Here is a 12,526-nt window from a genome sequence, read left to right on the forward strand (position 1 = left end):
TGTTCCAGCATTTACTGGAATGAATTAAACAAATAACTGCATGAGCTAAAGAAGTTTTTACCATCTCTTGCTAAAGCAAGTTGGCAAGCAGTGCCATTGACTTCAGCAATGGATCAGCATGGCTGAATTTGTGTATGTTTATCTTTTATGATTTGGGTACTTTTTTAAACCTAGAGCCTAGAACTGTAGAATTGAACAAATGGCAGACAGATGTAGTGGATAAACTTCCCTACAGGTTGTGAAAGCACAGGGAAAGTCCAAGTTGCATCTAATTGTGCTGAAAATGATAATAGAAAAAAAAATAATACATATATATCTTTGCATACATACTAGAAAAATGTTTGCATATATATCTGCATATATATATATATACACATATATATAATATATGTAATAATGCTTATTTTAAAAATATGTTTTAAGAGAAATACAAGAAAAAAAGCCTAAAACTTTAAGACTCTTAGAAAAATGAAGAAAACTATAAATTCATGGGAAGAATGGGAAGAGAAGCAAACCTCAGACGGCAAAACAGAAAGCCAGGATTTGTCCAGCCACTCATCAGGACTGATATTAGATGCTATCAAAATGTTGTCAGCAATCTGACGAATTATCAGTGCTGTCTCTTCAATCCCTGGGGTAAGAACTACCTAAAAGTGATATATAATATTCTTGGTTAAAACTTACTCTAAGGAGTGTCTCAATTTGCTACAGAAGTTGAGGTGAAAACTAAAGGTCACCCTGAACAAATAAACTAAATAACTGAATAACTGCTGAATAACTAAACCTAATCCATGCTTATAATGCATAAAACCTCCAACCTTTGACCACTAGCCTGGCTGCACATTGCACTTCTTATTTATGCAAATCCTATATAGTGAAATTAATTGATTTATCCTATTCGTCTTTCATATGTGATTAAGTTTCTGTGTATAACATGAGTTCCTAATAAAACAGGTAATTGTGAAATGTCCATTGTAGTTTAAGAAGATATGGAACACTTTGAAGCTATAATTTCTAAGCAAATTACACTGCTGAGTACATGAAATTAAAAAAGCTTAGTCCTCTCTTTGTCCTCATAACTTTCATTTGATCAGATAAATTTTATACAAATTTTAATATGCAGATAATAAAGATCTGCACTCAACACTGGCAGCAAGTAAGTGGGAAAAAGTGCCTGAAAAGATATCACTCTGTTCAAAAATGTAAATTACCAGCAATTTGCTAAGTTGAATGAAATTTCTGCCCCATTTTTTAATGCTGATTATTCTAGATAATAAAACAGATTTTCTAGATTCTAGATTTCCTGATTTTTAAAGGAAGAAGGTAATTTATCTTGCTACATTAAAAAAAGCAAACTAGCTAACAGCAAATTATTTCTTTTTTTCTTCTGCCACATCAGCTACATACTATTGATCTAAAACTTCAAATTAAGACATAAGCAAGATTAATGTATATTCTAATAATTTATTAAAGGTACGACCTCATCTTCTGACTCCTAGTCATAAAGACTTCAACTGCTGTTTGAATCTAATTCAGCTTGTATTGCAGTCAAGCCAGTCTTTTCACTGACTTTAGCAGCACTGAATTAAGATCCTCTCTTATTTTAGTAATTTTAAGCTATTTTATGTTTTTGATATAGAAGGCATACTTGAGCTTTTTAGAAATATCATATCATAAAGATTAATACAGAAAAAAATTACCTTCACTTCAAAGTCTTCTGATTTCTGTGTAAGTTCAATTATAGTGGCATAAATTAAGACAAGGTTAAGCAGAGTATTTCCCTTAAGACTGTACCTGTAAAACAGTTTCACTGAATCATTAATATTTAATATGCACATGGAACAATGTCAAACAATTTGTTACATGTCTTAATACATATCTGTTTCATTTCCTGGAATTCAGAATACTGGTACAGTTTGAGCATTAATATCTGTGGAAAGAGAACTAGAATACATTAAGGGACAGGCTACTGAAGGATGAACTGTAAGGAAAGAAAGCAGTCAGTCTACAGAAAAGCAAGTCTGGTCTGAAGCAAAAGGTCTGGAGCAAGGTAACTCTCTGGAGACACTGGAGAAAAAAATGGAGAGGAAATTACCACTAGCTTATAGAAAAAATCTCAAAAGAGATAATAATGTTTATGCACTATGTCAACAAAAGGTGTGCTTCCATAGCAAAAGGAGAACTACCGATGCACTGGAAGAACACTGGAAGAATGTTTCCCTGTTGCAAATTATATACACTGGTGTTTACACAGTAATTCATAGCCACACATTTGTAGGGGTTAATTTACTTCAAACAGATGTAAGAATAGTTCCAGTATTTCATATCCTTAGAGGTGTGAAATTCCCGGAGCTGTTGATTTAAAATACGCCTCATGTTAGTATTGCCTCCATCAAACTCTGTCATTTTATAACAACCACTTCTTTATCCTTTATGTATAACTAAAAATAGCCTCACAAATAAAAAAAAAATAAAAATTTTTCTAACATTTTGGTTACAATCTCACAGAGTTTTTCAGTAGGAGCATGACAACATTGTAACATTGAAAAACTCAAAGCGCACTAGAAATATGAGCTTACAATATTAGTATTGTTCTAAGAGAAATGTATTCCTACAGAGAAGTTCAAGGATAAACAAGTATCAACTTGTTTTAATAAGCAGCTTTCTTTAGTGACAAAAAATACCAGGATAACAAAAATAATTTAATAACTTACTCTAAACTCAGTCTTTCTTTGGAATAGAAAATAATCCAACAGCACATATATTGGAGTGATAATGCCATCAATCTTGATATTACAGTGTCACAGGAGTCCTCACAATTTAGCTCTTCCATACTCTACAATGGAATTTCAATAAAGTGTAGAAACTAAATAAATACATTACCATGGCAGCCCCAAGCTTATAACGACTATCAATATACATGCAGAAACTAGATCAAACATAAATACAGCTAAATAATGTAAGCATTAAAGACACATATGGGAACTGGGGCAAGTAGCTTGTATTCCCAACTCTTATTTTCTCTGAACTTCAAAAGGCTGATTCACAGCTTTATGCCTCTTTTTCCTTCCCCTAAAAAGAAACACTGTCAATATCTTTTTAAGCTGTTCTAAAGATTTTTTGGTGAGCTTTATTAATGCAAAATATTGTTATAAACTTCTGAAGTACTTACTTGGCCTATACAAATCATATCATACTTACACTAACTATATAAAGTACAAATCACTAATTGCAGTAGCTTGTAGGAATGTCTGTGTTGTACTCCTAATACTAATTATTTTATTGTATATCTATCTTTCAGAACCAGTTCCTCTACCTGTAATCTGTCTTGCTGTATACCAGAATTTAAGTAGTAATGCTATTGCTTAAACTATTATTTTTTGTCAAAAGCAGGACAAATTCTTCTATAGACTAATTCAGCTAACCATCTGAAACTGGAGGAATTAATATGCACAGTGGTAAGAGAACAGAGCCACAAATACATTTAATTTGTTGTTACAGCATTTCTATATACAACCCTATTTTCAAGTATTCATCCTTTAACTACATTCCATATAATCAAATCACAGGTCAAATGTTATTTCAGTGAAGAAACTGAGAAAATTTTAAAGTAGTCAAACCGGCACAGACAGAATTGTAGAGTTAATGATTTGTGATGCAAAACAATGCATGAATTAAATATGATTATGGGGAAGAAAAGGTACGTCAGAACTCTGAAGATGTGGCCCAGAAGTGACCAAACACATAACAGAATTTGGACACAGTAGTTTCATTTTGTACCTGCAAAAAGATAGCAGTACATTCATCTATTGTTAACACAACATATCGATCTGTACTTCCAAAGAGCCTTAAGGAGTAGCTACTGCTTCTTTCAACAAAGGTAATGCTGTACCTGAAGAAGTAAAATTATTTCATTAAAACTCAGACAAGTAAAATAATACTATATTCTTAAAGGAAATTGATAACATACACCCCTTAAAGTTTCTTGACTTGAACAGTCTTGATCTTTCTCAAATGCTCAGTTCACTTTAAGACACACTTGAACAATACATATCAATGTGGAAGTGATTTAGTGAAATCAAATTATACTGCTAATTGCATTGAGTATGATCTTGGCAACCAGCCCTTGAGTTTACAAAAAAAACAAAAAACAAAAAACAAAAAAACAAAACAAAACCAAAAAAACCCAGAGGTAATATAGAAACTAAGATAGATACTCAGAAATTTTTTCTGACTAACTTAACATACTGCATTGCTTTTCCACCTTTCATGATTGTGCAGCACAAAGCAAAGTAAACTCCCTGACTGCCATTGATATGATCCTACAATTTTTGAGTGACTCAGAAGTGCCAGTAGCACAGGCTCCTGTTGTGTTTTACCTGGGAACACAAGAGACCTAAACCTGAATCTGCTAGCACTGTCCTCTAGAAACTTGTTTAGAGAGTGTATTCAAACATTTTTTTAAAAAGTAAACTCTTATCTTTTCTGAAATTGTATAGCTCTTTGCTCACCTATTTAACTCCTAAATCACTGCTAAAAGGAGCTAGTGAAAAAGCAACAAAACATTGTTCCCAGCTATTTGGCTTATGGCCAGGCCTAACAAAGGACCTGAACAAGTCAGAGTTTAAAAGCATGTCAGATGATGTGTTCAAATTTTAAAAGTCAAAGACATCTATTTTTTCCCCTACTGAACTGTAATTAGACACAGACCAAAAATGGCTCCACAGCTGACTCAAGGATATAGCCAGGATTAAAACTGGCATGTGTGTCCTGCAAAATGGTGAAATCAACTGTCTGTATCTCTGTCACTGAGAGATATTTTACCTGCTCTGCTCCCTATTTATTTGTTTCTTCCTTTTATTTTTTTTTACTTTCCCCTCATGAAATAAAAGGCCTCTTTACCAAGTATTTATTACTGTGAAAGCAAAATTCAGGAAAACTACGTCAAAGTAATAATAAAGAAGCACAATGATTTACAGCCCTAGCAGTTTTCATACAGGTTATGGAGTATCAAAAATTAAGTGAATAGTGGGTCTGAATTTAATGAATAAATTAGTCTTTGTTTTAAACTTACTCTTTCCTAAACACTGTGATGCACCAGAAAATAAGATGTTTTACTATAGTTCAGTTTGAGTATTTAGCATAGCTTCAGTAGATAAAAACAACAACTAAAAAATCTCAAAGCCATTTTTATGAAGAATTAAATACAAAGTCTTCCAAGGACCAAGAAGCACTAAAGAAAAGAAAAGTCTGTTAACATTTTGATTTTCAGAGAAAAGTAGACAATTAAAAATTGTTCTGACTAAAAAGTACCAGCTACAATTAAAAAAAATTGGCCAATTTCATTCTGGTTGGCATGTGTGTGAATCTTTAGTACTAATTTATCATCTTCAACAGAAAAAACTGTATTCTTGTCTCTTAAAACACTAATAGTGTAATTGCAGAAATGTACCTCATAGCAAGCAGATGGCTAATACATGATAGAGTAGAACAACATACATATCCTGAGAATCTGAAAATAGATAGTCCACATGATTAAATAGGTTATTTTCACTCACTTGGATTCAAAAAGTTGAAGAACATCTGGCATATTAAGAAGACCTTCAGTTGTCAGAAATACATATGGAATCTGTACTTCCAGAAGAAAGGAACCACCATGATTCCCTGAAACATTTTGTACATGTAAGATAACAGCTTAATAAGCAAAAAACTAGGCATTCATCAAATGGACATTAAAAAATGCAGCTTTTATTAATCTCTAATAATACTTTTTTCCCCAAAAAGAAACTCTTCTGAATCTCTTTGAAATGATGCTTTAATTTAGACTTTTTTAGATCTAAAACATTCCCTTAGGATGAGGAAGGGTGGATACAGCTTGCAGAAGCTGTAAACAACTTATGAACTTGGCACAAGACTTTCATAAACCCACATGTACTACTACATCCTGGCCAAAACAAAGTTTACACTCAAATAAAAACACCTTCTTTCTGCATAGATAACCCAGCTCTGTTTGTTGAGCTTTAGCCCTCATAATGTGTTACTCATTCTCTTCACAGGCATATGAATGTAGCATTTTATGGAACAGAAAATATTTTCTTTTCATGTCCGTCTAACTGTTTATTACAATTCTGGAGCGCACTTACCCATTTGTATTGTTTCAGGGAGGCTGGTTTTAAAAGTCATGTAAGTAACATTCAGATTTTTGCACAGATTTTTCCAGCCAGAATTTTCAGAATAATCATATTCTATTACTAATGAGAAGTGTGTCCAAGGGAAGTCAGCTCCAATTTGCTGATTATGTACAACGATGCAGGAAAATCTACTAAGACTTAAAAAAACAACAAAATATGAATAAAAGTAAGTTCAGGTAAAATTACTCTCAGAACAAAATAAACTCTTTGACGAATTCTAACTGCTTAAAGTCTTTTTACAAAAATGCATTTACCTTTCCTGGCTAAGTTCCAACTCTTTCAAAAATTAATTTAAAAATCAAAACCTGTACTCTTCCTCCTACAATTATCTACCTGAAATATCATATTTTCCAGAAATGTCATAATTCGTAATTTCTTCTACTAAGCTCTTTCACCACCTTCTTCTAAAGCATGCATAAATCAGGTTTTTCTACATATTTCTCTAAAATGTTTTTCTAAACAGACAAAACAACACAAAGAATGTGCAATTGTTTGTTCCCTAAAGTTCCTCTAAGCCTCACTAAGCATTTTTCTAGAGTGGACAAAATTCTCAACTCTAAAAATGAAGCTGTAGGTTCATATCATGAAAACTTTACTCCAGATTGGAAAGCCCCATGGAAACAAGTTGGTAACTGAAGTTTCACTGATCTTAGTCCTGACTAAAGAACTTGTTCTCAAGAATCACAAATTGAACTTACTTGCTTATGATCTCTTTACAATTTAAAGGGCTTCCTTTTTTCTCAGAATTCAAATCCACAGCTTTCAAACCTGCATAAAAAAATATTTAAACAGTTGATGAAATAAATGAGCCTCCATCACTATGAATCAATGCACAACCATAAGTAGCAAATGTGAGACAAAACAGGTTATTAAAATTTCAAGTATTACATATTCTGTCTTGCTGAAGTTCTATACAATTTCTGTTTGTATTATACTGTTGGATATACTGTATATACTGTAATGATTTAGACACTTCCTTCTCAGAGCCCGAGGAAAAAGTGATATAAATAAGTATCATGTCTCACAAATTTACAACCCTATTACCTTAATATGAAAAATTAAAGAGTAATAGAAAAGGAAGCACATTTTCCCCTTCAAAAGTTAAATTTCTTTACATTTTATACATTTAAAATTTTAACTGGAAGACGTATCTAAGAAGGAATATTGGTACTAAACAAGCGCCTCTTTTCAAAAGTGTAATTAGGTTGACCTGTGTTTACATCCAAGTCTTGAGATCTTAAAACAAATAAAACTAGTTTCATTAAATATTATTATTAGTAAAAGCACTGTGAACATGCCTCCTCCTTTTCAAAACATTCTAAAGGACAAGGTTACAGCTTTTAAGAGCACAAGAAATCTAGCTTTATTTTTAAAGGCAAAAGAACAGTACAATACATAACATGTGATAAGGTTCAAGCAAGTAAGATTTATGAAAATGGATTAAAAAAAAAATAAAACAAATCAGTAACTTGTTCTAAACAAAACTATAGGCTCAAATTATAATTTTCCTGAAACATGTTTATTTTACCAACTTTATTTTTTGCAGTGTTGAACAAACTTTTACTTGTGAAATTACTCACAGGTAAAAAGTTAAAGTGCTGCTTGTATCAATGGGAAGTGGGATATTGGACAAAGTATATTTTTGCCTTGAGTTTTACAGATTGATACATCTTATGCTGACATATTTAACAAATTAGCAAACAAGATCAGCAACACAGAGCTAAAGGAAAATATGATCTGTACCTGACTATTCATTCAAGGCTTTATGCTGGGGAGTTTAGTCAAGACTTTCAAAATCTAACTGCTCTGAATACGCCTGCAAGGAAGAAAGCTTGTGACCAATGATCAGCTAAAAAGAATGAGACAATCTGATCAAGATAACAGATGCCAATATAATTAGGCAACGGGCTGTCCACAGCTCCTTCACGTTCTGTTAAAAAAAATCTTTGACTCAACAAATTTCTTGCAACAGAAAACATTAAACCAGAACTCTTAAATGGGAGAAAATAAAATTAAAAGCTAAAAGGCTGATGGAAGAGTTACGAAATATTAAACAGTGAGAAAAGTATGTAAAAATGCTCCTGATGAGAAGGGAGAAATACCTGCACCAAACATTCAAACAGGAACGTAGCAATCTACAGAATAACAGCCACTTTTTACTTCAAAAATACACATAAAATAATTATATACCTTCTATCCTAGACAATGGGTAAATGAAGGCAGCTTTTTCTCTTTCAGAGTCCATCCTTGTAATGATTAGTATCTGTATGAAGACAAGTAAAAGAAACTCTAGTAATGTTAAAACTTTTTTCCTTTCAGCCCGCATACATCTTTCTTTCTCCTCTGCATAGAAAACACAAGATTGAATAAATAGATGGCCAAACCAGAAACTTTGGAGTTTTCCATGATGACAGTCATAGAATATCTCAAGTTGGAAGGGACCCATAAGGATAGAGTCCAACTCTCTGCTTCTCGCAGGACTATCTAAAACTAAACCATATGACTAGGTCCAAGAACTTCTTGAACTTGGACAGGCTTGGAGCTTTAACCACTTATGCAGGAGTCTGTTCCAGGGAAGACCACCCTCTAAGTGAAGAATTTTTTTTTCTTAATGTGCCTGAACTTCCTCTGACACCGCTTCATTCCAGTTGCTTGTGTCCTATTACTAGTCACTAAAGAGAGGATATCTGCATCTTCCCCTCTGCTGTTTGGCTTGAGGAAGGTGTAGGCTGTGACAGGGTCACCCCTCAGCCTTCCTCATGAGGAACAACAAAAGTGACCTCAGCTGCCCCTCCTCTTGCCTTTGAGGCCTTCTACCATCTTGGTCCCTCATCCTCTGGACAAAACAGCCAAGTTTGATATCCTCCTTATCATGGACCCAGAGCTGCCCCCAGCACTGGAGGTGAGGCTGCCCCAGCTCAGAGCAGAGCAGGACAATCCCCTCCCTTGCCTGGCTGTGATGCTGTGCCTGATGCTCAGGCACACTCTTGGCCCTACTGGCTGCAAGGGCACTGCTAACTCAACTTGCCATTGACCCAAATTTCTAGTCTCTTTCCACTGGGGTCCAGTCTCTTCTTTCCCAATTTGTGTGTATAACCATGATGTCCCCATCCCAGATGGAGAATCTGACACTTAGTCTCAGTATATTTCATGAAGTGCTCACCTCTCTAATTTGTAAGGTCTTTCTACCCTCAGGAGATACCACTGCTTCTCCTAGTATCATTAGTAAAGTCACCTAATGCACTTTTGATTCCTGTGTCCAGACAACTTATAAAAACATTTAAGAGCACTGTCTCTAAAACTTAGCTCTGGTCACTGGCCATCAGCCTGATGTAATTCCATTCACTCCAATTCTTTGAGCTCAACTCAACAATCAACTGCTTACCAAACCCACTGTTATCAACTTGTCTTGCTCTATGATGAACAGTTCATACAGGATAGTTCATCCCTCTGTGAGAGACAGTATTAAGAGCTTCGATAAAATTAAAAACCACACTCACTGGCTTCCCTTGGTCAACTAGATGGGTCATCTTGTCATAAGTGGGAAATGAAAGGAAATTAAGCCGAAAGGAAATTAAGGTAGAACTTTTCCCTTGTCAACCTGTGTCATGGCCAATGACTGCACTGTCTTTCAAGCATTTTTCAGTAACTCCCAGTATAAACTTTTCTATAATTTTAAGAGGCACTGAAGTGGGATGGACAAGTGTGTAAATACCAGAGGCTTTCCTCCCTTGAAAACTGAAACATTTAACATCTTCCAGTCAGCTCAGATCTCTCCAGACTCTCAAGACCATTGAAAAATAATGGAAAGAGTTCTCACAATGACATTTTTGAGCTCCTTCAGTACCCTGGGCTGAACCCCACTGGGCTTTATATGTCTATGCACATCCAGAAGGAGCAGCAAGTCCCAAACAAGTTCAGAATTGGCTGGGAGTTTAACATTATCCTATAGTCACAGTCATCTAACACTGGGCTCTAGGGATTGAAGACAGAGGCAAAAGATGGCACTGGATGTCTATCTCTGTTTTGTCTACCTATTTGTGAGATGACCAACCCTGCTGAGCAGCAGAGCAATGTTGTCTCTGATTCCTATACTGCTCTTGACTTACTTTAAAAAGCCTTTTTTGTCATCCTTCACAGTGTTGGCCAGCTTGAACTTCAATTGAGCTTTGGCCACATAAATTTTCTCACTACAGGAGTGAACAGCCTCTCTAAAGACCCTTCATGTCACTGTTCATATATGACTTTCAAAGTCCATATACACTCCATTTCCACCTAAATTCTAGAAGATCCCTGCTCAGGAATGCCAGGCTTCTGCCTTGCTTGCTTGGCTTTTGACTTGCTTAGAACTGTCTGCTCCTTTACTCAAAAATAATGCTATTTAAGACACTTTCTAAAGAGATTATACCACATTATTACTATTGTAATAGACTAGACAGATCTGTCACATTAGAAACATTATCATTATGGAGACAAAACTGAAGCTGAAGATATATAGAATTCAGCCTGCAAAGTACTTATGTATCAGAGGGAGGTACTGGATGTACTGCTGAACTATTTAGAAAGATTTTCCAATCTGTAGATGAAGCCACAAAAGTGTTTCTGCCAGAGATCTGAGACTCATTAAATATTGCTTAAGACAAAAATGTTGAAAAGGATTAGAATCTACCAAACAGTATTAACAAGAATCCCCACCAGCGAAGACCTTTACCATGTCTATAATTTCAACTGATACAAACTAAACACACGCTACCCCAAGTATGTAAGGAAGAATATGTACCTACACACATACACCATATTTTCTGACAGGATACTCTCTGAACTTTCTTGCCGTTGTATAGACTCTTCTCATGGTGTACAGAAGATAAGATTTTTAAGAAGGCATGTAGCATTGTCTGATTCTTAAGATTTACAGACGTAAGATATTCATATGTATAAATAATAAAAGCATGTTAAATCTTGTCAGAAATGAACTTCTGGTCAGACAGAATCATAAGGCAGATTTCTATTTCCTTAAGTAGGTGCACAGAAGAGCCACCCAACAATCCACTAGCATCTTTATAAGCAGTTTTGGACAGCTGCATTTAAAAATGTAGACCTGCTTTTCCACACACAGTTCACCAGCAGACTTATTACATGTTCATGTGAGCTAGATGAAATTTTTAGTTATTTTCTATCTATCTAATCATGAGTACAAAAGATAAGGAAACAAAGAGCAAATTTTTTTTTTCTAAATTAGCAGTAACTTCTTCCTTGCAGATGAAATGTCCCATTACAATCTTGCATCAATAACAACCTTGCCTAATAAAAGGATAATGAGACTATCATATTTCACATCATATTAACTGATATTGATATGATATGATATGATAGAACCGTAAACAGTTTATTGAACTTGTACTTCTCATTAAACTGGAATACTTCTACCTAGTCTGGCTCAGTAAAACCTGTCTCTGAAGGTCAGGAAACAGTAAACAATTAATAATTGTGAATGAAATCAGATATAGCATTATATTGCATGCATATCTCTGCATGACTAAGTCAAGCAAGCAAGTCAAAACTAAAAATTTTTAGCTATAGCTAAATTTTTTTTAAAATCACAGCTAGCAGAGTTCAGAAGAAAAGCCAAATTATCACCGAGCTGACATCAAGACGATTATCAAGTTCTCCTATGCCTCCTACTACAATATAATCCTAATATCACAAAGCAAAATGTGTTGCTCTTAAAAAGACGAAAAGAATGCAGAATCATCTTAGTGTGTCTGTGACAGACAAGATAATCAGTGCTATTTTAATTTTGTTGCTTCATTTTAATTTTAAGTTCTAGAAGGTTGTATAGTAAGTTGTTATATTGTTACTCTCAGCAAAATTTAACCAAAATATATTCAGAGCTCCCAGTGCAACTCTTAAATACAAGAACATTAAATCCACAGGAACTGAAGAATGGAGAGATGCTAAAATAACCTTAAAGATCTTTTTTTGGCTGTGTTTAGGATTATAAATTCTATTCCAAACAGTTGGAACACTTTAAACACTGCATTTCATTCTGTTTCCTAATGTGATCAGTAAAGAAATAATAAATATTCTGCAAAGGAAAGTGGTCTTTTGCACTGTGTTGTATCACCAAAACATTCACACATCCAGAAAAGAGAATCTTTGGATAATATGAACTTCCTCCAAAACTCTCTCTTCCACGCCAAAACTATCACTCACAGATATTTGTTTCTTAAATCAATCAAATGCCAGGCAATTGGCCAGATACACTGACTAAAGCAGAGGTTATCAGTGGATAACACCATCCACATGCTCCTTGGCATACATGCACTCCAAGTTAT

The 12,526-nt window shown here is 34.5% G+C and overlaps 1 protein-coding gene across 1 annotated transcript in view; it reads right to left on the reverse strand.

Annotated features, from left to right (window-relative positions):
* Positions 1–12,526, reverse strand: part of SHOC1 (shortage in chiasmata 1) — a 46,467-nt gene that overhangs the window by 5,408 nt on the left and 28,533 nt on the right. Inside the window, exons 16-21 of the mRNA XM_056514024.1 lie at positions 8,382–8,454; positions 6,890–6,959; positions 6,144–6,328; positions 5,559–5,664; positions 1,701–1,794; positions 516–647 (exon numbers count right to left, since the gene is read on the reverse strand). Coding sequence (XP_056369999.1) covers positions 516–647; positions 1,701–1,794; positions 5,559–5,664; positions 6,144–6,328; positions 6,890–6,959; positions 8,382–8,454 — 660 coding nt within the window. The remainder of the gene's footprint in view (positions 1–515; positions 648–1,700; positions 1,795–5,558; positions 5,665–6,143; positions 6,329–6,889; positions 6,960–8,381; positions 8,455–12,526) is intronic.

Source organism: Oenanthe melanoleuca, chromosome Z (assembly GCF_029582105.1).
Source record: "Oenanthe melanoleuca isolate GR-GAL-2019-014 chromosome Z, OMel1.0, whole genome shotgun sequence".
Lineage (NCBI taxonomy): Eukaryota > Metazoa > Chordata > Aves > Passeriformes > Muscicapidae > Oenanthe > Oenanthe melanoleuca.